The sequence below is a fragment of the Salmo trutta genome, chromosome 31, assembly GCF_901001165.1.
Source record: "Salmo trutta chromosome 31, fSalTru1.1, whole genome shotgun sequence".
Taxonomy (NCBI): Eukaryota; Metazoa; Chordata; class Actinopteri; order Salmoniformes; family Salmonidae; genus Salmo; species Salmo trutta.
In genome coordinates, this window is record NC_042987.1 from 3677494 (window position 1) to 3704132 (window position 26639).

The window sequence follows — 26639 nt, forward strand, 5'->3', positions numbered from 1 at the left end:
CCCGAAGAGAGTTGTCCAGACGGACAGCCACCACAATGAGTGTGTCCAAGGAAAGGTTGTCTTCCCGGCACGCCAACCTTATCTGGACCTCCTTGCATAGTCCTCTTCAGAATAGGGTGCGGAGCACTGGCTCATTCCATCTGCTGGAGGCCGCCATGGTCCGGAAAGCGAGGGCGTACTCCGCAGCAGTCTGGGCACCCTTCCGGAGTTGGAGAAGTCCCTCATCTCCCTCTCAGCCCTCTGCTGGATGGTCGAAGACCACCCTGAACAAAGCCATGAGCATCTCATAGGAACCCAGCTCTTTCTCTCCTCTCTCCCAGAAGGCTGTAGCCCACTCCAACGCCCACCCGGTCATTACCGTGGCAACCTTGGACCTCTCAGTGGTGGGCGATCCCGTCTAATGTACGAAATAGAGGGAGCACTGGAGTAGGAACCCACGGAATTTGGATGGAGTCCCGTCATATCTGTCCGGGAGGGACAGTCGGAAATCGCTGACCTGGGCGGACTGCTGGGTAGGCTGGGGGGCTGGCTTGCTGGGACGACTCGTGGTAGGAGGCCCACCACTAGTTGGAGGTGAATCTTCTCGGGTGGTGTTGAGACGGTGGAGGATGCCAAAGACCTCATCCATCGCCGCAACCAGTTGCTTCAGCTAATCATGGTGTTGGTGGAGTAGGTGTCCTTGTTCGCCGACCGTCTGGGAGATGTCTTTCTCTTCTGCTGCTTCCATATAGTGAGGCAGTATTCTGTAACCAAGCAGGTGCAGAAGGTGAGTTTAATGATAATAATAAGGCAGATAAACAAAACATGAGAAGTGTATTGAATGTGAAATAAACCAATAGTGCCTGATGACTGAGGCTACTGAGGGCTAAATTAAGGGAGAGTAATCAAGGTGATGAGGTCCAGGCGTGCGTAACGATGGGGACCAGGTGTGTGTAATGATGGTCGCCAGGACCGGTGGTTAGTAGACCGACGACGTCGAGCCCTGGAGTGGGGAAATGTGAGATAATGTTAATGCTTTTTATATTGGAAATCAAGTTTATAAATTGCCTGGCTGGGCTGTTGAGACAGTGGATTGCACAGTCAGATGGAACAGTTTCTTAATAAGTGCATGCTTATGAATAACTGGAAGAAACAATTTCATAAATGCATGAAGTGCAGCATCTGAATGCTCCTCATTAAAGACTCTCTCCATCATATCCTATTCTTCTGTTGCTGTCTTGTCTGGTGTGTGTCTTTAGTTTTGCAATCCTGGTGTCTGGGTCACCTACAGTTGAAGTCGGAAGTTTACATACACCTTAGCCAAAATACATTTAAACTCAGTTTTTCACAATTCCTGATATTTAATCCTAGTAAAAATTCCCTGTCTTAGGTCAGTTAGGATCACCACTTTATTTTAAGAATGGGAAATGTCAGAATAATAGTAGAGAGAATGATTTATTTCAGCTTTTATTTCTTTCATTACATTCCCAGTGGGTCAGAAGTTCACATACACTCAATTAGTATTTGGTAGCATTGCCTTTAAATTGTTTAACTTGGGTCAAACGTGTTGGGTAGCCTTCCACAAGCTTCCCACAATAAGTTGGGTGAATTTTGGCCCATTCCTTCTGACAGAGCTGGTGTAACTGAGTCAGGTTTGTAGGCCTCCTTGCTCACACACACTTTTTCAGTTCTACCCTCAAATTTTCTATGGGTTTGAGGTCTGGGCTTTGTGATGGCCACTCCAATACCTTGACTTTGTTGTCCTTAAGCCATTTTGCCACAACTTTGGGTCATTGGGGTCATTGTCCATTTGGAAGACCCATTTGCGACCAAGCTTTAACTTCCTGATTGATGTCTTGAGATGTTGCTTCAATATATCCACATAATTTTACTTCCTCATGATGCCATCTACTTTGTGAAGTGCACCAGTCCCTCCTGCAGCAAAGCACCCCCACAACATGATGCTGCCTCCCCCGTGCTTCACGGTTGGGATGGTGTTCTTTGGCTTGCAAGACTCCCCCTTTTTCCTCCAAACATAAAGATGGTCATTATGGCCAAACAGTTCTATTTTTGTTTCATCAGACCAGAGGACATTTCTCCAAAAAACATGATCTTTGTGCAGTTTCAAAACATAGTCTGGCTTTTTTTAATGGTGGTTTTGGAGCAGTGGCCTCTTCCTTGCTGAGCGGCCTTTCAGGTTGTCGTTTTACTGTGAATATAGATACTTTTGTACCCGTTTCCTCCAGCATCTTCACAAGGTCCTTTGCTGTTGTTCTGGGATTGGTTTTCACTTTTCGCACCGAAGTACATTCATCTCTAGGAGACAGAACACATCTCCTTCTTGAGCGGTGTGACGGCTGCTTGGTTCCATGGTGTTTATACTTGCGTACTATTGTTTGTACAGATTTACGTGGTACCTTCAGGCGTTTGGAAATTGCTCCCAAGGATGAACCAGACTTGGAGGTCTACCATTTTTTTCTGAGGTCTTGGCTGATTTCTTTTGATTTTCCCATGATGTCAAGCAGAGACCGAGTTTGAAGGTAGACCTTGAAATACATCCACAGGTACACCTCAAATTGACTCAAATGATGTCAATTAGCCTATCAGAAGCTTCTAAAGCTATGACATCATTTCTGGAATTTTCCAAGCTGTTTAAAGGCAGTCAACTTAGTGTATGTAAACTTCTGACCCACTGGAATTGTGATACAGTGAATTATAAGTGAAATAATCTGTCTGTAAACAATTGTTGGAAAAATGACTTGTGTCATGCACAAAGTAGATGTCCTAACTGCCAAAACTATAGTTTGTTAACAAGAAATTTGTGGAGTGGTTTAAAAATAAAAAAGTTTAAATGACTCCAACCTAAGTGTATGTAAACTTCTGACTTCAACTGTATATCATCCTCTTCCCTACCAGTTGTCCCTGGCTGCTGCTGTTCTAAGTGCTCCAATGGCCTGCTGTTCTCATCTGTCCTCCTCCTTGGCTCATCTGAAACGTAGCCAGATAGAGGTGCAACTTGTCACTGGTTAGTTGAAGGGAAAACGCACTTCCTGATTTGGACTTGTTTTAGGTCATTACGAAATGCTAGTGGCCATGACTGGATTCAAACGTGAGTTAGTTGTCAGGTGTGGTTTGATGTGGGTGTCTCGTGTGTGTTCGCAGGTGGTAGGAGTTAGTCAAATGATTTCGCTAATTAGGGGAAGTAAGGAGATACCTAGTCAGTTGTACAACTGAATGTCTTACGCATTTAACCCAACCCCTCTGAATCAGAGGGGCTGCCATAATTGACAACCATGTCTTCGTCACCCAGGGAACAGTGGGTTAACTGCCTTGCTCAGTGGCAGAACGACAATGATTTCTACCTTGTTAGCCCAGGGATTCAATCCACAACCTTTCGGTTACTGGCCCAACGCTCTAACCGCTAGGCTACCTGCCGCCACAATTAGATTCAGCTAGCTGGTGTGTGACCTGACTTTGACTAGCCTATCTCCAGGGCTAGTTAGCAACCCTCAATAAATTACAATGTAACTTAGACTATTTTCATGTGCCACACTTACGTACACCTCTTGGAGGGAACGCAACACCAAGCTACACCCCAACTCCCCGTGGAGTAAAAAAAGGTGTGCGATTGTAGGTGCTGGTAAAGATGACAGAGGCAGAGAATATTAGCATTTACAGGGAATTTATTCTTCCTCCACACTGTAAGGTGGGGAAAAGGCGCTGGACTGAACCAAAGCAAAGACAGTTAAAGTTCCCCTCTCCTACCTTACCTGCCTACCCACTGGTTACCTATTCTTAGCACCACCTGGCGCACTAACCAAAATACAGGGGGTGGTCCGCCCAGGTCTTACCTAGTGTGCATAGACATAGTAAGTACTACGGGTATATGTATGCCTGCAGGCCTCTTGCCTAAACTCTCCCTAGGTGCCTTCCCCCCCTGGGAACAAATGAAACAGAATAATTCACCAAACTTAGTAAACAATTTGAATAAACCAAAAACCCTAGGTATTACAGTATACACATACCTCTACAGGAGCGGCTACAAAACACTTCACAACACTTTCTAACCAACACAGCACATCGAAGGAAGCTCTCTCGCTTAACAAAGGAACACTGGATTTTCAAGCTGCAGAGGGAGTCGGTAATTGCAGACAGCTGTATCCCTTGACGAGAGGGCGGGGTCAAAACTCCAATTAGGGATGGGCCGACCAATCAGCTGTTTTGGAATCCAGGAAGCCATTTCCTAAAATACACACACACACACACACAAACCCACAACAACACAGAAACTGGGGAACGTTAACACACACATTTTTGTTTTCTCATTAAATGCTTTCAATATTTGTACATGTATTTCTACAATTTATAGTTCGTTTGAGGGTTTTAAGTCATGTGGAGTTATTGGAATTTGAACATATTGTCCCATGTACATTGTGTAATTTACAGATGGTACCCAACTACCCCATAGGGATATCCAAAGTCAACCCAAATTTACCACTGGTATTAAGATTGGGTCGCATTCAGCTGAACTCTGAATTGATGATTACTTGTGTGGTGTGGGCATGTGGGCAAGATTGAAACAAATCCAACCTTAATTTACATTGTGATGCAGTCATGACCACATGTCTCACAAAACTCTGTTTTGGATGAGACTGGCTCTATGACCAATATTATCCTATTTAAACTTTGTAGTCAATTTTGACAGTGGAATAAATGTTTCTGACTCACATCAATCCCACATAGGCTGTTTTCTAAATGAGAAGTTGATTGTTAGGGGCAGCTGCTCTGTAAAGTTAATGCATACTGACACGACCAGGGCATAACATTTTTCTTAACAGTTGAAAGTGCCTGCATAACAGTGCAGCACAACTCCAAACATGACAGATGAGGAGCTACATAGCCCCTAGGCTATATGAATATAAAGAGACATGAGCCAAACATGACAGATGAGAAGCTACATAGCCCCTAGGCTATATGAATATAAAGAGACATGAGCCAAACATGACAGATGAGAAGCTACATAGCCCCTAGGCTATATGAATATAAAGAAGCATGAGACAACAACAAAAAGACCTGTTGAATTGAGTAAGTTATAAGATGTCTATGATTCATTTCATTTCTTCCATTCTACCAGCTAATGTGAGATTGTTTGATTACGTAACATTATTTAACGTAGGGCCTATGTATTTTCAATGTTTTGTTCACCCACAATCTAACCACAAAGCTTGTCATCTTTTCCCCTGTCTTTCTGGCTGACCCCTTCCCTTCGAAATTCAAGTTCAATATGGAAATAACAAACATGAGCCAAGCATTTTTACCTGTAGAATGGCATAGGTTATAAAACCTCTATGGATAATATAATTTAGTAAATTCTACCACATCAACATTTCTCATGTTAAACAGGTTTAACTATAATGTTGGAGTAAAGTTCAGCTTCAGTCCACAGGGGGGCACTCTGTGACTGTCAGAAGATATGTGCTTCAGTCAGAAAAACGTTCTCATCTCTTTGGTCTCAGCTAGCTAGCAAGTAGCTACCCTAGTGGATAGCCAGCCAAGATAGCTACAGATTTTGTATTTTTTATTCAACCTTTATTTAACTAGGCAAGTCAGAAACAAAACCCATCAAATTCACTCTAGAAATAAACACTAATGTATACACTAAATAAACACTTAATATCATGACTTATATCAGCATCCTTAGCTTGCCCATTCACTAAATATACTGTTAAATAACTCTGACTGACACCCAATCGGGTAAGGATGTTGAGCTCTAGTTTATTAGCATTAGCAAACAATTATGCTGAGAGAGACTAGCTAGTTATCTACCAGCAACCCTGCACAAACATGTGGCTAACTCTGCTGCTGCTTCACTTTGACTTTCTGGCTGTTCTGCCCTCTCCACCTCCATTCACTGCTGCCTCAGCCTGCTAGTTTTTTTGCAACTCTTTTGGAAGGTCAGAATATCCAGACTCTGACTGAGTGAAAGGCATTTTGCTGAGTGATGACTGACATCTAACCGGTGCTGTATGACTAAGTCACACAAGACAAGTGGGTATCAGTAAAAAAAACACTAATAAATAATAGACAATTCTCTCATTTGTAATTTTCCCCCACAGATGCATGTTTTAAAATATTTGTATTCTGTAGCAGCCTCCTTTTCACTCTGTCATAGATGGGATTTGGTGAGTTCTGAGGAACAAGACCTTACCAAGCAATGGGATCCGGCCAATTTAGCAGCGTGTTATTACGAGTATACAACGGGTGGGTCTAATCCTGAATGCTGATTGGTTAAAACCGTATTCCAGCCGGTGTCTATTCCACAAGTTACCACCGGCTAAATCAATCACGTAAAATGTTAATATTTGTTGGTGTGTATGTAAAGTTCAGACTACAACTGTATGTGCTCCAGAGAAGAGAGTAGCGAGTGTTCCAGAGTAGAGATATCAACTCTAATTGAGTACTGGCAGTGTCTGCTGTGGCAGTTGGGAAGGGGCAAGTTACCTGAAAAATATCTCAATGTTCATCTTAAGGTGCACTAAATTCATGCATTTAGCTGTTGAAATTCATTTTTCTTTGGTGTTGGGCTAAGCCCCCATTGTCTTCAAATCCTAGAAACGCCTGATTCACACAATTGCACTATTTATAAGCATTATAAAAATCACTATTTTTGAACATACAAGCAACAAAATCAGAGTTTCTGATCTAGCTAATGATTAGCCCATTGGGGTAAATAATACAGAGAAGCAACCCCATGATTTAGCCATGATGCTGCATCAGACTGGTGTTGATGCTTATTGCTAAAATAGCACACCAATATGTTATTGGGCTTATTTCTGGATGGGAATATTACATTGAGAGGGGGGATGGTTATTGTTTTCCGATCAGATTTTATGGTTGGCTATAGAAGGTATTTTCCCAGACTGCAAATGAAAATCCCCCACGATTGAAACTTGCTTTCCTGTGATCTTGACCCGCGCCACTAATTCTCTCATTCAGGCCAGCAGTTTTCACTTGGTACTGGTCCGGTGTGCCACTGGCAAATTTACTTGAATGTCAAGCCCTGGACTGGTACCCAGGCTGCCTGCCTTCCACTTTAAGACATGTTCATTATTGACCAGATATGGCAGCTCTAACATAATGGATAATCTGTGGTCACACAACTGAAACGTGTTAGTCACGTGATCGCAATAGGCACAAAGGGGAGCGCTGCATCATTCGTGGGGGACGACATGTTCCCGATTGCCTTGTTTCATTCTGTTCAAACACAAAAATATACGAATTAAGTTGCTCGGATAATCCCCTTTCATTGATATAGTACTTAAACAGTATTTCTGACTGGGACGATGCACAACAATGGGTTATGGCGCTCTTCATAACGTGTAGTCAGGGTAATTACTACATTTGGACGTACTGAGTAATTGCTTAACTGAGATCGTGTCAGAAACTCACCCACACATTAAAATGTTGCCAATGGTTCCGATTGATTCAGCACCTTTCCAATAGCTCAACGGGTTTGTATGTTGTAATGTTTGAGCAGTGGTACAAACAGGAAGAGTGGAGAAGTGATGTTTACTGCACAGTGAAGCCTGTTAGATTTGTAGTGGTCTGCGTTAGGAATTACAGTATCAACAAAACTACAATCAGAATTCTCCTTCCATAAAAGTAGTTTTATTAGAAAACAAAATGCAACAGAGCAATTGACCAAATACAGCACGGTTCTGTGCGGAGTACAAATTCCCCTTTGGAGGTTGCTCTGTAGGATTTAAAACATTCTCAGACCCATATGTACAAAGCAATTTGGAACTTTCCAGACACAAAAACAAAGTACAATAAAGATTGAAATTACTACAGTAGAGAGAAGAGTAACGCTGGTCTAGAAAGGGATGATAAGGCAGAGAGAAAGATCTACACAAAGTTACGTTGGCCAAAGACAAGTCCCGGTGGTTTTGTGCTAACGTTTTTTTTTGTTTTTTTTTTAAACAAGTGACAGACTACATGATCAAGTAAAAAAATGTAAGGAAGAGAAAGGATGGAGGGAGAGTTGTGAATTGCGCTAGGGGGGCTCAGCACTAGTTCGCACTCATCGCTCTGTGCTCTGGCTCGTTTTGCGCTCCCCGTGGTCTTTCCCGTTGCTGGGCTCACGTGGCCGATGGCTCCGCTCTTTACTGCGGCTGTGTTTGTGCGAGCGCTGCTCCCCCTCCCGGCTGCACTGCTTCTTCCTGCTCTTCTCCTTCTCCCCTACCTCAGCCCTGCCTCTGCTCTCTTCTTGGACTTGTCGCTTTATGGACTTCTCCTTGTGTCTCCTTTCCCTGCTTGCACTCCGACTGGAGCGCTTGGCCTTCCTCTCCTCCCTGTGACCCCTCCTCTCATCTCTCTCTTCTTTTTGTCTCCTGTCCTCCACCTCTCCCTTGCTCCTCTTGTCCTTGGACCTCTCCCTCTCGCTGCCCCCATCTTTATGGTACTCCCTGTCCTTCTTCCTGTCATTCTCCATGCCCCCCTGCCCATCTTTCTCCCTGTCTTTCCGCTCTCCCTTGCGTTCCCGGCTCCCACTGCAGCTCCTGCGACGTTCCCGGCGCTCCTGGGCACAGTCTGCGCTCCGGGACCGGCGCCTCTCCCGCTCGCCTCCTTTCCCGTCCCCAGAGTCCCGCTCTTTCTTCTGGCGGTCGCGTTCCCTCTCCAGCTCGCGGTCGAAGCTGGGGCCGTGGCGCTCTCGTTCGCGGTGGTGGCTCCGGCTCCTCGACCGTTTGGGAGTCCTCCTGGGGCTCGGGGTACGTCTGGGGCTCCTGACCAGAAACAAACCAACATTTCAGCTGCATTAACGTCACAATCCCTCCGACAGATGTGATCAGCATAAAATTATCTGTTATGGCTGCGCTCCATTTCCTACCTGGAGCGTCTACGGCCCTCCGTTGGTGGTTCCTCCGGCTCCTCTACCTTCTCGGGAACCTTCCGGGGCCTTGCCTTCATCTGCGTGTCGATCATCTTCTGCACGGGCACCGGGATGCGTGGAAAGAGAGTGGAGAACCACTCTAGCTTGGTGAGGAACGACCGGACCATCTCTCCGATGGTCATTACGCAGCCACCTCCGGCCTTCACATCCAGCTCCTGAGAACATGGGGAGGGGGGGTGGGGTATTCAGAACCTTATTGACACAGATGCAAACAAAAGTACCAAAGGCATTGATTGTATTTAGAATCTTATTTTTTCATTTAAATGTTTGGCATTTAGCAGACACTTATCCAGAGCAATTTACAGGATTATCTTTCTAGTCCCTGGTTTTTAACACTTGCCTCCATCACTCAATTAGAAATAAAATATAATTTGTGATGACCATGTACTGAACCTTCACCTCTGTTTTCATCTAGCTTAATATGCTCACATATGAATCATTATCATGTGTTTGCATAAAAATGTAGCTTAGTGCCTGATACTATAGGAAATAATAGTAGGGAAATGGAAAAATAGTTGCTGTCATCTAATCTGTCTGGCTCTCCTCAAGAGTCTGTACTTAGACTGAGCCCTCTTAAAGATACACTACATCACCAAAAGTATGTGGACACCTGCTCATCAAACATTTAATTCCAAAGTCATGGGTATTAATATGGAGTTGGTCCCCCCCCATTGCTGCTATAACAGCCTCCACTCTTCTGGGAAGGCTTCCACTAGATGTTAGAACATTGCTGTGGGGACTTGCTTCCATTCAGTCACAAGAGCATTAGTGAGGTCGGGCACTGATGTTGGGCGATTAGACCTGACCCGCTGTCGGTGTTCAAATGAATCCCAAAGGTGTTCGATGGGGTTGAGGTCAGGGCTCTGAGCAGGCCAGTCAAGTACTTCCACACCGTTTGACAAACCATTTCTGTATGGACCTCCCTTTGTGCACATGGACATTGTCATGCTGAAATAGGAAAGGGTCTTTCAAACTGTTGCCACAAAGTTGGAAGCACAGAACCGTCAAGAATGTCATTGTATGCTGTAGCGTTAAGATTCCCTTCACTAAGGGGCCTAGTCTGAACCATGAAAAACAGCACCAAAAAAACGTTACAGTTGGCACTATGCAGTCAGGTAGGTAGCGTTCTCCTGGTATCGGCCAAAACCAGATTCTTCTGCCAGACGGTGAAGTGTGATTCGTCACCCCAGAAAACCCGTTTCCACTGCCCCAGAGTCCAATGGCGGTGAGCTTTACACCACTCCAGCTTCTGTGAGCTTGTGTGGCCTACCACTTTGCCATTGAACCATTGTTGCTCTTAGATGTTTCCACTTCAAAATAACAGCCCTTACAGTTGACCGGGGCAGCTCTAGCAGGGCAGAAATGTGAGGAACTGACTTGTTGGAAAGGTGGTATCCTATGACGGCACCATGTTGAAAGTCACTAAGCTCTTCAGTACGGGCCGTTCTACTGCCAATGTTTGTCTATGGAGATTGCATGGCGGTGTGCTCGATTTTATATCGTCGGCAACGGGTGTAGCTGAAATTGCCGAATCCACTAATTTGAAGGGGTGTCCACATACTTTTGTATATATTGTGTATGCTGTCAAAATAACAGAAAACCTGGGGTGCACCTCAATAGTCTAAAGTGGCTTCCTCTTCTCTTATCCACCATCTGCACTAGCATTAAAATGAGTAGTAAAGGTGGAGGTGAAACAAGGAGAGAAAACGACTTTAAACAATGGAGATGGATCCGTGGACAGTGAAGAAAGGTTTCAAGAGAAGAGTTGTGCTTCCTCCTTCCTCGACAGTCCAGGGAGACATTGGTCACAGTGCAAGTACAGAGTGGAGGAGGTAGATAAGTAGGTAGGTGCACACCAGCTACAGAGAGACCAGGTTTGAATGGGTAGAGAACTGAACAGCCGTTTTGCACTCACACACGCAAACCAACAGTGCTGAGAGATACATTATCCAATTCACCTGCTGCACAAGGGGCATCTAAAGAAGAGAACATGGGAATTAGCCAGTTAGGTAGGTTGTCAGAGGATGTAAGGTTAAAATACTGCATCAGAACAAGAAAGTAGGCCTGGTTGCACAGTCTGCCAAACACTATCCAGCCAATTGAAGGTGCACAGAGAAGATCTATAACAAGATTCTCCCCAGGAAATTATTAAATTGAACTAAGTAGACGTGTGTGTGTGTGTGTGTGTGTGTGTGTGTGTGTGTCAGAGAGAAACAAACAAAGCAAAGGATTGATGTGTTAAAGGTATATTTTCTAATAAAATTGTAATTTGAATTTTTTACAAAACAAGAACTGATCTGTGAAGTGGTGGGGCCAGGGAGGAACCATGTTATACATTTCGGAGTAGTGGTCAAGTTTTGTAAATTTGTTTTGTGCAATAAGTCCTGATAACTAAGGCATGCCCAGATGTAAACAGAATTTGACTACGGTCAAATATACTTACCCTGACAAAAACAGGCAGCACAGCAGAGTGAATTACCTAGTTACCCAACTTTGGGGAGAGGGACTGGGGGGAGGGGGCAATTAAGCCAAATGAATGCAAAGGTGAAAAATCAGCTCTGAGCATCACAACGAGGAGAACTGAGACAACAGTTTGGATCATGCCAGACTAGTTAGTGAAAGGTAGAGAAACATGAAAGTATTACCCGTGTGGACATACCTCCTCATCATCCATGAAACCATCATACCAGTCCACCAGGTCTGCAGGGGGCTGGGTGTATCTGGATAAACAAACACACCATGAGCATCTAATTATGAACATCCCATTGAAGAACACATGTCCATGTCTTGGACTACCGCCTGTTAACCATCTAAAACTAGATAGAAAAAAGGGAGAAGGGAATTACTGCTAAGGTACACAATAGTAGGTTTTGGTAGACAGAAGGTGCTCTTTGGTAAAAGGAGTAAATTGGTCATCAATAAGATGTACATGCCATACAAATAAAGGCATTTTAATTACATGAAGAGTGCCTTGGTCCTCCTTTTCGATAACTATATAGTGTTGTATGTGAATCAGATTTTATCAAAAGTAACTCACCATTCCAGGAAAGGACAGGTAAGAGAAAGGGGGACACTTGGTCAGTTGCACAACAAAGCATTCAACTGAAATGTGTCTTCCGCATTTTACCCTGCCTTAATCAACATCCACGTCATCGGCGCCCGGTGAACAGTGGGTTAACGGCCTTGCTCAGGGTCAGATTTTTATCCATCTTTTGCATACCACCCCTACCTTGTCACAACACAACTGATTGGCTCAAATGCATTAAGGAAATAAATTCCACTACTTAACTTTTAACAAGGTACACCGGTTCCTTCAAATGCATTCCAGATGACTACCTCAAAGCTGGTTGAGAGAATGCCAAGAGTGTGCAAAGCTGTCAAGGCAAAGGATGGCTATATGAAGAATATCAAATCTAAAATCTAATTTGATTTGTTTAACACTTTTGGTTACTACATGATTCCATATGTGTTATTTCATAGTTTTGATGTCTTCACTATTATTCTACAGTGTAGAAAATAGTAAAAAGAAAAACCCATGAATGAGTAGATGTAAATATTTTTTTTTACATGTATTTATCCTCTTTAGGCACTAAACTTTTTATTTTTTTCCTGGTACCGGTGACCTTCAGACGACTCAAGGCTTGCTAAGGTTTGTGGGCATCCTAGAGCAAAACGGTGAACACCATGTGTTTGTGAAAGTATCAGCTGTCCACATAGGGGTCATATTAGTGTCTCCCAAACCGTTCGGACGCTGAAGACAGAAGTTGGTAAAAGAGGCTGTGCCGACTTCAGACGAGTCTTGTGAGCACTCCTAGAGCAAAACGGTCTCTTCTTTCAATAGACTAGTCATAATACTTTGTAGGCCAAACCGGTCGGACGTTATAGGTTTTTGTGAGAAGACCGATTGGTCTGACAAACACTGCTCGAGCTTTGCCACCTTTCACAGCAGATGCAGAAGGGCGATATTGGCGGATGCTGTGGATTGAGACGATATCACTAGCTTAAACAGACTGAGGATTTTTTTATTATGTTAATTCGAATTTCAGCGGGGCACAGAAATTGTAGGCTCAGGGTTAAAGGTCATGAACAGTCATAATCATGTTTTTCATGTAATTTGATGACATTTGGATAAACACAGATCAAAGTATGAAAAATAACTACCGCTTCTACATTCATTGCTAAAATATAAAGTTACTGGTCCCCTCCCCCATGTCAAACATGTGGCTTCAGGAGGCAGGATTATTAAGGGACTATCATCCCAACTGTAATTTTAATAGTGTGATATATATACACCTTATTCTCTTATTTAAATAAGTACTGCCTTGGAACCATCATCCTAAAAGGTATGTTTACAGAGGGGCGTGGTTTATACAGCTACTCAACTGGCGCCAAAGTGTTAATGTCGGCTGTCAGAAAATGCTATAAGTATTTTGCCCTATTCATCTATGGCAAAGACACATTTCCCATTTCAGGGAGAGTAAATGACCAACATTGGCATTATACCTGTTCAAATACTACACTCTAGGTGGCAGTGGGCACCCGTTCAGTTTGTTTGCCAACTCATAGAAGTAGAAGAAAATTGACTTCATCAAAGTGGGGATGGCCTCACAGAAGCCATAATGGAACAGATACAATGACGCGATGTTTAAGTCTATGCATGCAACTAAACACCGCAAAATGACTGCTGAGCGTTTCACAAACAGGTTGCAACACTAAGGTAGGGTGATTGAAATGTATTTGCAGCCATAAATAGGTCCAATGGGTCCTATCCTTCTGTGCAAATAAATATGACAAACCAACATTAAAACAGAATTGTACCTTATGTACATAAAGCCAAGTGCTCTGATGTAGGGTGAGTCGTTGTGAGTGATCAGTCCCATCACCTGTTTACGGGTCATCTTGATGGTAAACAGTTTATAGAGCAGGCAGAAGGCTGTGGACACAATGCCGCCAGTCCCGACTCCCCGCACCTGAGGACAGAGGTTCATGAGTCAGACATGTTCTTTTTGGGACCACCTTAACATCTCAAGTCGACCTGTAAGTTTTGGGGTGAACCACAATCAGTTTAACGCAGCCCTACTCCACAGTTAAGTGTGTTGCTTGCGTTCAACTGCATTTGTCAACTACATACTTGCCCCCCCCCCCCCACTCCATATACAAAGACGCACACCAACAATGACTACATCTCATATCTGCCCAGACCCGCATGCTCACAGCCCCATCCCATTGGGTATCTCACTACACCTCCATATGCCATGTCTTGAACTATGCAGATTAAAAGTATGTTTTCATTGTAATATTTCTAGCAGCCAACTTTCAAGCTCTGACTTTTGATATGTAAATGTAGCCAGGTGAAATTATTGACCCCCTTGATAAAGATGAGGAACTACAAAAAAATATATAAAATAAATTAAAATAGAGCTATTTTATATGCACCCAAAATATTGGGAGATTATATTTTCTACTATTACCATTAAATAGAAACAGATTGGCACCCCAGTTTCAATACCATTCAAAAGCTCACCTTGCCAGGATAACTGCACAGCTTTGTTGAAATGTTTTATGAGATTGGAGAACACATTGGGAGGGATCTTTGATCATTCTTCCATACAGAATCTTTCCAGATCCAGATTTCTGGATGATCAATTTGCTGCCAAGTTTCAACCTCCTGGCAGAGGCAACCAGGTTTTTGGCCAAAAATGTAATGATGCCGTTGACATTAACAAGGGCTCTAGGACCAGTGCAAACAAAATAGCCCCATATGATCAAAGATCCACCACCATATGTTACAGTAGGTATGGGGTTATTTTCTTCATATGCATCTTTCTTTCAACGCCAAACCCACTACTGGTGTGCGTGGCCAAAGAGCTCAATTTTCATGTCATCTGGCAAAAGCACCAGATCCAATCCAAGTCCCAATGCAGTTTAGCAAACTCCAGTTAACATTTGTTGGATGACATGAAAAGGCAGCTCTTTGGCCACGCACACCAGTGTTGGGGTGTTGGCATCGAAAGATGTGCAGAAAAGACCCCAAAACCTGTAAAATATGGTGGTGGAGTTTTGATCGTATGGGGCTATTTTAATCAAAAACCTGGTTGCTTCTGCCAAGAGGCTGAAACTTGGTCACAAGTGAATCTTCCAAAAAAAAAGACAAAAAAATCCCAAGCACACATGAAAATCCACTAAGTGGTTAATTGATAGGGATGTGCAGCTCTCCATTTATGAATGATTCAATACCCATCTAGATACATGGGCACCGATATGATACGGTTGGATTAGGGGAACGAATTGATGCAATTGGGTTTGATGTATTTGTTTTGGTATTTTTTAACAAACACATTCATGGCCTGTCTGCAACGAACTTGAAACATTGTATCAACTACTAATTTGGGTCTGGTCAGAAGCTGCAGCTAGCGAAATTGTATAAAATATTCTGGGCACTCAGACTTTCCTGCGCCAGTGAGCTTGGGACAGACAGCTGTAGGCTATTTGTGCAAGGGATAAGAAGTAGTGCTTGACTTGGGCAGGAGCTCACCGGAGCGGAGTACCCGACACCTCACATTCTCTACTGCTTGAGCTCCTGTTCCTCTTACAGAATATAGTGGAGCTCCTGCACCTAAAAATAAACAGTACCAGCACCCAAACCTATTTCAGTCCAAATCAAGCACTGAATAAGTAGTAATCAGGTAGGCCTATTTTAATGAAGTTTCCACTGGACCAGAGCATGGCATTGTTCCCTTTAACCTGTTGGGGATAGGGGGCAGTATTTGCACGGCCGGATAAAAAACGTACCCGATTTAATCTGGTTACTACTCCTGCCCAGTAACTAGAATATGCATATAATTGTTTGATTTGGATAGAAAACACCCTAAAGTTTCTAAAGCTGTTTGAATGGTGTCTGTGAGTATAACAGAAATCATTTAGCAGGCCAAAACCTGAGAAGATTCCAAACAGGAAGCGCTCTCTCTGACCATTTCTTGGCCTTCTTGATCATCTCTAACCAAAACAGGGGATCTCTGGCATAACGTGACATTTTCTAACGCTCCCATAGGCTCTCAGAAGGCGCCAGAACGATGAATAGTGACTTTGCAGGCCATGGCTGAAAAACAGTAGCGCATTTGGATAGTGGTCGATCTGAGAACAATGAGAATGAGGCGCGAGCACGAGCCGACACCATGTTTTTATTTTTTTTGTCTTTGAACGAAAACAGGGTTTCCCGGTCGGAATATTATCGCTTTTTTACGAGAAAAATCGCATAAAAATTGATTTTAAACAGCGTTTGACATGCTTCGAAGTACGGTAATGGAATATTTTGAATTTTTTTGTCACGAAACGCGTCGGGCGCGTCACCCTTCGGATAGTGTCTTGAACGCACGAACAAAACGCCGCTATTTGGATATAACTATGGATTATTTGGAACCAAACCAACATTTGTTATTGAAGTAGAAGACCTGGGAGTGCATTCTGACGAAGAACAGCAAAGGTAATCCAATTTTTCTAATAGTAATTCTGAGTTTGGTGAGTACCACACTTGGTGGGTGTCAAAATAGCTAGCCTGTGATGGCCTGGCTATCTACTCAGAATATTGCAAAATGTGCTTTCACCGAAAAGCTATTTTAAAATCGGACACCACGATTGCATAAAGGAGTTCTGTATCTATAATTCTTAAAATAATTATGTTTTTTGTGAACGTTTATCGTGAGTAATTTAGTAAATTCACCGGAAGTGTTCGGTGGGAATGCTAGTCACATGCTAATGTTAAAAGCTGGCTTTTGATATAAATATGAACTTGATTGAACAAAACATGCATGTATTGTATAACATAATGTCCTAGGAGTGTCATCTGATGAAGATCATCAAAGGTTAGTGCTGCATTTAGCTGTGGTTTTGGTTTGTGACATATGCTAGCTTGAAAAATGGGTGTGTGATTATTTCTGGCTGGGTACTCTGCTGACATAATCTAATGTTTTGCTTTCGTTGTAAAGCCTTTTTGAAATCGGACAGTGTGGTTAGATTAACGAGAGTATTGTCTTTAAAATGGTGTAAAATAGTCATATGTTTGAGAAATTGAAGTAATAGCATTTCTAAGGTATTTGAATATCGCGCCACGGGATTCCACTGGCTGTTGAGTAGGTGGGACGATAGAGGTTAACACAGTGGTTATCAAAAGGGAGAGAACTGGAAAGATTTTTCTAATACATTGAGGAACTATTGTCATTCTCAGTTGATGTAAAAATAGATTTAGTTTGATAGCTCTTTGAGGTGAAGAAAACATTACTTTGAGAAGCTCCACAGCTCATTAGCCAATCAGAAATACAATCAGAGCCCCAAATGGGCAAATTTATATGCCTACATTTGTGCTCAGGCCAGGAAGCTTATGGGCCTACTTCTAAGCGTAATCAGGTGCGCGTCCTTACTCAACATTGACAGGAGCTCTCCAGACAGGAGACATTGATTAAATTGACAAAACTCGTAAATGGAATGAAATAAATCAAAACTTGTTTCTCACAAGTGTTGCATAAGTTGTGCGCACTTGCAAACAATGTGTCCACTCCGACAATGAATACGGTAAGAGGGAATTATATATTGAATGCATTAACAGAAATTAACATAACCAAACACTGTACAGTCGTGGTCAAAAGTTGAGAATGACACGAATATACATTTTCACGAAGTCTACTGCCTCAGTTTGTATGATGGCAATTTGCAGATACTCCAGAATGTTATGAAGAGTGATCAGATGAATTGCAATTAATTGCAAAGTCCCTCTTTGCCATGCAAATGAACTGAATCCCCAAAAAACATTTCCACTGCATTTCAGCCCTGCCACAAAAGGACCAGCTGACATGTCAGTGATTCTCTCGTTATCACAGGTGTGAGTGTTGATGAGGACAAGGCTGGAGATCACTCTGTCATGCTGATTGAGTTCGAATAACAGACTGGAAGCTTCACAAGGAGGGTGGTGCTTGGAATCATTGTTCTTCCTCTGTCAAACATGGTTACTTGCAAGGAAACACGTGCCGTCATCATTGCTTTCCACAAAAATGACTTCACAGGCAAGGATATTGCTGCCAGTAAGATTGCACCTAAATCAACCATTTATCGGATCATCAGGAACAGTGGTTCAATTGTTGTGAAGAAGGCTTCAGGGTGCCCAAGAAAGTCCAGCATGCGCCAGGACCGTCTCCTAAAGTTGATTCAGCTGCGGGATTGGGGCACCACCAGTACAGCACTTGCTCGGGAATGGCAGCAGGCAGGTGTGAGTGCATCAGTCCTGTGTTATGCCAACAGTAAAGCATCCTGAGACCATGTGTGGGGTTGCTTCTCAGCCAAGGGAGGGGGCTCACTCACAATTTTGCCTAAGAACACAGACATGAATAAAGAATGGTACCAACACATCCTCGAGAGCAACTTCTCCCAACCATCCAGGAACAGTTTGGTGACGAACAATGCCTTTTCCAGCATGATGGAGCACCTTGCCATAAGGCAAAAGTGATAACTAAGTGGCTCGGGGAACAAAATATCGATATTTTGCCAGGAAACTCCATGGCCAGGAAACTCCCCAGACCTTAATCCCATTGAGAACTTGGTCAATCCTCATGAGGCGGGTGGACAAACAAAAACCCACAAAGTCTGACAAAATTACAAGCATTGATTATGCAAGAATGGGCTGCCATCAGTCAGGATGTGGCCCAGAAGTTAATTGACAGCATACCAGGGCGGATTGCAGAGGTCTTGAAAAAGAAGGGTCAACACTGCAAATATTGACTCTTTGCATCTACTCCATGTAATTGTCAATAAAAGCCTTTGACACTTATGAAATGCTTGTAATTATACTTCAGTATTCCATAGTAACATCTGACAAAAATATCTAAAGATACTGAAGCAGCAAACTTTGTGGAAATTAATATTTGTGTCATTCTCAAAACTTTTGGCCACAACTGTAGATTAGAAATGAAGGGTAAATGTACTACTGGTGATGTATGTAAAGGGAAATTGATATACACTAACAAACGTAAACAATTCACACAATTAAATTATGAAACAACGAATTTGCACAAATTGGCAGGAGTGCATTCTGGAGAAAGAAGTGCCTTGTGCCATGCAGCATTTACTGTGACACGGCCCCTGCAGAGGTTAGGACATTCATACTTGATGCGTATCGGGTGAATAGTTACATCCATATTCATTGACAACAATCAACATTTTGCAGTGGCCATCTGTCTCCAGACTTCAACCCTGTTGAAAACCTGTGGTTTTAATTGAAGAGTCCATAGGCACAGACAAATGATATCAATGAAAGATTATGTATGAAGGAATGGTTTAAGATCCCTCCCAATGTGTTCTCCAAACTCATAAAACATTTTTAAAAAAGCTCAGTGCCATTATCCTCAAAAGGTGAGTTAGTGAAAATAGGGGTGACAATAATTTTCACCCTTTGAGGAGAAAATGGCATTACTTGTTAAACAAAACCTTATTCTGAGCAATTGTATTAGGTTAAATTGCCCAATTTTTTAGCATACAATATAGCTATGCTGAATTTATTTTATATCGTATTTTAAAAATCATCTTTAGCACGGGTGCCAACAATAGTCCCATTCAAAACTGCTGGGGCAATTTTGTTTCCACTAGTGCTGAGGGAATTTAGGTTAGTTAACTAATTGACCGGCTTTGGTTCAATTTAGGGCTTACCCCAATTAGTCAACTGGTCAATTGTTTGGTCGTTAGGCTGTTGGATGACAGATCTTTTTTGTCGAGCAGTAGCAAATATAAATTTACGGCACTCGAGACAGCAGTCTAATTCGCACCCATCTCAGTGAACTAATCCATTGCGTAGGCTGAGACTAATCCATTGCGTAGGCTGAGACTAATCCATTGCGTAGGCTGAGACTAATCCATTGCGTAGGCTGAGATTAATCCATTGCGGAGGACGCAGGGATGGCACAGCCCAAGAATAAGGGAAATGACGCAACAACGCAAGTCTCTCTCCAGCATGCGCTCTGTTTTACATCCATTGAAAATGACAATAGTTCCTAAATGTATTTGAAAAATCTCTCCAGCTCGCTCTCCTTTGATAAAAAAAAATGGCATGATCTCATCCAGCGGAAATGTCATAAAAATAGGCCTACCTGATAGCCTACAGCTGCGTCTGTGCCGAGCTCACTGGCTTGGGAAACGGAGGGCCCAGAAGTTAGTTTGCGAGTGAGCTTTGGCAAGACCCAAGTTAATAATTGATACAATGTTTCAAGTCCATGGCAGACAGGCCATGCCTATGTGATTTATAGGATATTTATTTTAATCCAGATATTTTCTACCTACAGGCTGCAATGTTTATTTGTTGACTTTATGTGGGCCCTTTTACATAGTTGGCAATAGAAGTTACTTTTTAGGTTTGTATCATTTTAATATTGATTTGGATAGAATTTTGATTAACCACATCACAATGATTGAGATACAAGACAAATTAAATGAAGCTGTTCCAAAAATGTGCATATGAAAACCATAACTGGCACGCAGATCGGTAGAAACATTAAATTGGTATGCCACATGAGAAAAGTTGCAGATTCCACGTTTTACATATTACCGGCAACTTAATGGCAGAATCTGCAGCCAGCAGGAGGATGGTTGGATCAGACTAGTTTAGCGTAGAAATGTGGCAAATAACTACAATGACCACAATCCATTGCTCCTGTTCTTTTCTGGCTGGTCCCGAGTTGGATACACTGTGTTGGGCCAGTTGTTGCTGGTTAAAATCCCAGAGCCGGCAAGTTGGAAAAATCTTGAGCAAGGCAGTTAACCAGCAACAACTGCTCACTGGGCGCCGATGACGTGGACGTCAACTAAGACCCTGCACCTCCCTGATTCAGAGGGGTTGGATTAAATGCGTAAGACATTTTGGTTGAATGCATTCAGTTATGCAACTGACTAGGTATCCCCTTTCACACCTGTTACGTTAGATAGACTGCATACGTCGCCGCATGAGAGGGAAATGTACACAACGACATGTGAGAAGGATAAGGCATACTTTCATGAACTGTCTACTTTCAAAAACTAGTCAAATGATTGTCAGACAGCTCTGCAGCACAGTTGGGCAGTCTAGCTAAATAGGATGACTAAAGACAGTACAGTATGGGGAGAACAGATTGTCGTCTGTCTGTTACTGCCTGAGCACAGATGACCAAGGAATTAAAAAGTCAAATAAAACTAAGTAATATATTTTATTATTTCATAGTAAATTCTTATTTTTCTATGTGGACCTGACAGACAATGGAATATTTTTTACGTTTTGGCAATTTACTATTTGTGGCTTTGGAATTTCCATTAAAAGCATAAATCATTTTAAGGTCAAATAATCGAAACCCATTTTTTGTATTTATTTGAACTTTTTTCTCCCCAATTTTGTGATCCAATTGGTAGTTACAGTCTTGTTCCATCGCTGCAATGCTGTACGGACTCGGGAGAGGCGAAGTTCGAGAGCCATGCATCCTACGAAACACGACCCCGACAAGCCGCACTGCTTCGACACTGCTCACTTAAACCCGAAAGCCAGCCGCACCATTGAGTCAGAGGAAACACCGTACAGCTGGCGACCGAAGTAAGCCTGCATGTGCCCGGTGGCCACAAGGAGTCGCCAGAGCGCGATGGGACAAGGACATCGCAGCCGGCCAAACCCTCCCCTAACCTGGACGACGCTGGGCCAATTTTGCATCGCATCATGGGTCTCCTGGTCGCGACACAGCCCGGGATCGAACCCAGATCTGTAGTGACTCCTCTAACACCAATGCGCCACTCAGGAGGCCCTGACCCATGATTATTTTTAATAATAAACCTACCGCAACGCAGCACTAGCTGGTCCTGGGGCCCTTAAGGGCAACGGCATCATTAACTCTGCCCAGTAGCAGTATATTTTAGCCAACAACCTGGTTGCCCCTGCCAGGAGCCTGAAACTTGGCCTCAAGTGGATTGTCCAGCAATACAATAACCCCAAGCACACATCCACAAAGAAATTGTTAACTGACCACAAAAATCGACAAGTTGCAATGGCCATCTTAGTCTCAAGACTTCAACCCTGTTGAAAACCTGTGGTTTGAATTTAAGAGGGAAGTCCATAAGCACAGACAAAGCATATTAAGGATCTGGAAATATTCTGTTTTTAGGAATTGTCGAAGATCCCTCCCAATGTGTTCTTCAATCTCAGAAAACATTTTGGAAAAAGGCTGTCCCGTTATCCTGGCAAGGGGAGTTATTGAAAGGTTTGAAAACAGGGGTCTCAATTTTTACCCCCATCTTTTTTTTTTGGAAAAGGGATTACTTGTTAAACCAAATCTCTGAGCAATTGTATTAATAACATGTTTATTTAATAATATTTTTTTGCTCATCTTTATCAAGGGGGCCAAAGGTTTTTATTTTATTTCACCTTTATTTAACCAGGTAGGCCAGTTGAGAACAAGTTCTCATTTACAACTGCGACCTGGCCAAGATAAAGCAAAGCAGTGCGACAAAAACCACAGAGTTACACATGGGATAAACAAACATACAGTCAATAACAATAGAAAAATATGTATACAGTGTATGCAAATGAAGTAAGGAGGTAAGGCAATAAATATGCCATAGTGGTAAAGTAATTACAATTGAGCAATTAACTGGAGTGATAGATGTGCAGATGAGGATGTGCAAGTAAAATTACTGGTGCAAAAGAGCAGAAAAACAAAAACAAATATGGGGATGAGATAGGTAGTTGGATGGGCTATTTACAGATGGGCTGTGTACAGCTGCAACGATTGGTAAGCTGCTCTGACAGCTGATGCTTAAAGTTAGTGAGGGAGATACAACTTCAGTGATTTTTGTAATTCGTTCCAGTCATTGGCAGCAGAGAACAGGAAGAAAAAACAGACAAGAGGTGTTGGCTTTGGGGATGACCAGTGAAATATACCTGCTGGAGCACGTGCTACAAGTGGGTGTTATGGTGACCAGTGAAATATACCTGCTGGAGCACGTGCTACGGGTGGGTGTTATGGTGACCAGTAAAATATACCTGCTGGAGCGTGTGCTACGAGTGGGTGTTATGGTGACCAGTGAGCTGAGAAGACGGAGCGTTACCTAGCAAAGACTTAGATGACCTGGAGCCAGTGGGTTTGGCGACAAATATGTAGCGAGGGCCAGCCAACGAGAGCATACAGACCGCAGTGGTGGGTAGCATATGGGGCTTTGGTGACAAAACGGATGGCACTGTGATAGACTACATCCAGTTTGCTGAGTAGAGTGTTGGGGGCTATTTTGTAAATGACTTTGCCGAAGTCAAGGATCGGTAGGATAGTCAGTTTTACGAGGGTATGTTTGGCAGCACGAGTGAAGGAGGCTTTGTTGCGAACTAGGAAGCCGATTCTAGATTTAATTTTGGATTGGAGATGCTTAATCTGAGTCTGGAAGGAGAGTTTACAGTCTAGCCAGACACCTAGGCATTTATAGTTGTCCACATAAATGCAAGTCAGATCCGTCCAGAGTAGTGATGCTAGTCGGGCGGGGGCAGCGATTGGTTGAAGAGCATGCATTCAGTTTTACTAGCATTTAAGAGCAGGCCACGGAAGGAGTGTTGTATGGCATTGTAGCTCGTTTGGAGGTTTGTTAACACAGTGTCCAAAGAAGGGCCCGATGTATACAGAAGAGGTACGTAGAGGTGGATCAGAAAAATCACCCGCAGCAAGAGCGACATCATTGATATATATAGAGAACAGAGTCAGCCCGAGAATTGAACCCTGTGTCACCCCCATAGAGACTGCCAGAGGTCCGGACAACAGGCCCTCTGATTTGACACAATGAACTCGGAGAAGCAGTTAGTGAACCAGGCGAGGTAGTCATTAGAGAAACCAAGGCTGTTGAGTCTGCCGATAAGAATGCGGTGATTGAGTCGAAAGCCTTGGCCAGGTCAATGAAGACGGCTGCACAATACTGTCTTTTATCAATGGCGGTTATGATATCGTTTAGGACCTTGAGCGTGGCTGAGGTGCACCCGTGACCTGCTCGGAAACTGGATAAGTTTGGACTTGACTGCATGTGATGCACTTATGAACACGAGTTGGCAGAGACTAGCTTCTCTGGTCAGGATGGAACTTGCATGGATTTTACGCTCAGCTGCAGACGCTGAAACAACCTGGGAGATAGAAACACGGGAAGGCAAAAGGCACGTACTTTCTAACTTACCCCTCCGCACATTCCAGTCTGCCCTGCAGTCTTCCTACTGCCTTTCTCCCAGGGCTCAACGTGAGTAACCTAGGGAGAAAATAACATGGTGACCCAATGATGCAAAAATCACGTTGTGGCGTTGGCTACATCATTTGCTGGCTGCCTCAAAGTTAAAGTTAAGCCATAAGTGACAAATCTCACAACATGAAAATATGTTGATGACGTTGCGTTGTATGGTCATGCAATTATTACCGCTCACTAGTCCACATAACTTGAAGATAACTAGCTAGTGTTATGTAACCTAACGTTAGATATTTGGATAGTCAGTCTCGCTAACGTAAGCTAGGTTTGTCTAGAAAGTTTAGTTAACTACTTTAACGTTACTTCCAACACAATATTCCCAATTATCAGCAGTCGACTTAACTATAGGAAACCACCACAACTGGGATTGTTAACTAGCTAAATATAGCTATAACTAACTAACCTTAGCAAACCGCTCAAATGTGTAAACAAAACAGGAACGAGTGTCCGTTTAGCCGTGGAATTAACATTGAGATTGTTTTAATGTGTCAGTATGTAACTAAGGTAGGCAGAAGTTAGTTAACATTACCTGCCAATTAATAATTTAGCTAGCCATTTCCTCAATTCTTGATTCAAACAGCTAGCTATGAAGCTAACTAAAGTTAGCTAGCTAACGTTAGCTACATTATCAAAGCTAGCTAACCTTAGCCAGCCTTGTAGCATGGGTCTCGACGTTACCTTGAAATAGATCTCATCCACCACCTCATGGTAGGTTTTCAATTCATACAGCTGAACTTTGAAATATGGAGATGAGAGCACGTTGGTGAGAACCATAGGGTTCAAGTTCATAGTCTTTTCGTTGCCCCAGAGAGGCAAGTTGTTGCCATGTTTTCCAGCGTTAGGGCCAATCTTGCTCACGGCCTGTGGTTGTTGCTGGTTTCCAGCGACAGTGTTGTTGGCCATAATGCGAGGATCCCACGCTGTCGATTCAACAATGCGGGAAGTTAGCCGCTAACGTTAGCTTTCTTACACAATAGATGCTTCTGACTATAACGCCATTAAAACGCGATATGAAACCTTCAATAGTCACCGTAAATAAACTATTCTCTACAATAACCTAGCGTCCGATTTTAAACCGCCAAACCCTACTTTCTATAACTATATGTCTGGCTAGCCGTGAGTCTTCGACAAGAAATGTGCGCGTAACAGCCGCTGCCAGTAAAAGACCGTAAAACGCAATGACAAACGAACGACGTGCTTCTTCTTCTTTAAGCTTTTATTGCCGGATCGCAACCAACTGACAGCTGCTTACATCGCCACCTACTGTACTGGAGTGTGAGGCCGGTCACGACCTACTCGATCCATACCGCAGGACGTTGTGACACCTTTAATTGGTGGTAATGGTAATGGCTGGAGCGGAATCAGTGGAATGGTACACATGGTTTGATGCCATTCCATATACTCCGTTCCAGCCATTATTATGAGCCATTCTCCCCTCAGCAGCCTCCACTGATTTATACCACTATATTATTCTCTTAACTAACCCTGAATTTCTAATAAAATCAAATAATTCCCTAAAAACCTCACTACTCCCATCACCCCCACACAAAATACCACCCACTCCCATTCCCGTCCAACCTCTCTGACCCTGTCAAACAAACTCTCCCTTTCTACGTCACACATTTCACAAAATAATCATACCTGTTCAATTGTTTCCTCTACCATACAGCCATTACAGGGAAATGTTAATCAGAGAGGTGCGGGGGGCTGCCATAATCGACATCCACGTCTTCGGAGCCCGGGGAACAACTGGTTTTACCTTGTCAGCTCGGGGATTCGATCCAGCAACCTTTCGGTTACCGGCCCAATGCTCTAACCACTAGGATACCTGCCGCCCACATTCCAGTACCATGTTTCCCTATACATTTCAAAGAGGAATTCCATCCCGTATGCTCTAATCTCAACCTACACAACATAACTTCCTCCCTTCTTTTCCCGTTATATGACACTATCTCCAGTACAGATTTCCTTGTACTATAAAACACATCTGCCCTTACTACTTTCATCCTATTGTCACTGCCAGCAATCTAACCCATTTTTCCAAATCAATGTTTTAATTTCCCCTCTACCCAACTGCAGCTGTATATCCACAATATTATTTTTCACTGCTCGTTTTGCTATTATATCTACTATATAATTTCCATTAACTCCTGTATGAGCCAGAATGCATCAGAACTGCATATCAAAACCATTTCTTTCTTTGCAACCCCAACAACAGCATCATTATTTCTATCCATAATTCCTCACGTTCTGACTTTCCAGATCTTAAACTACACAAAAGTGATGCAGAGTCCCAACATATTACTACTCTTTTTGGTTGCACCCCCTCTATCCATTGCAATGCAAAAATGATCCAACCATTTCTGTTGAATATACAGATCAATCATTTGTTAGTCTCTTGCATAGATTAACACTGAACTCATGAATAAATACACCTGCTCCTGTC

The 26639-nt window shown here is 43.0% G+C and overlaps 1 protein-coding gene across 1 annotated transcript; it reads right to left on the reverse strand.

Annotated features, from left to right (window-relative positions):
• Window positions 1-7625: 7625 nt before the first annotated feature.
• On the reverse strand, window positions 7626-25371 carry LOC115169359 (pre-mRNA-splicing factor 38B). The gene is made up of 6 exons (XM_029724904.1): window positions 24872-25371; window positions 24131-24199; window positions 13748-13899; window positions 11589-11649; window positions 8867-9084; window positions 7626-8762 (listed from the first exon to the last, which is right to left on the reverse strand). The coding sequence occupies exons 1-6, from the start codon at window positions 25094-25096 to the stop codon at window positions 8060-8062; spliced, it is 1428 nt and encodes a 475-aa protein (XP_029580764.1). The 5' UTR covers window positions 25097-25371; the 3' UTR covers window positions 7626-8059.
• Between the last annotated feature and the right edge of the window lie 1268 nt (window positions 25372-26639).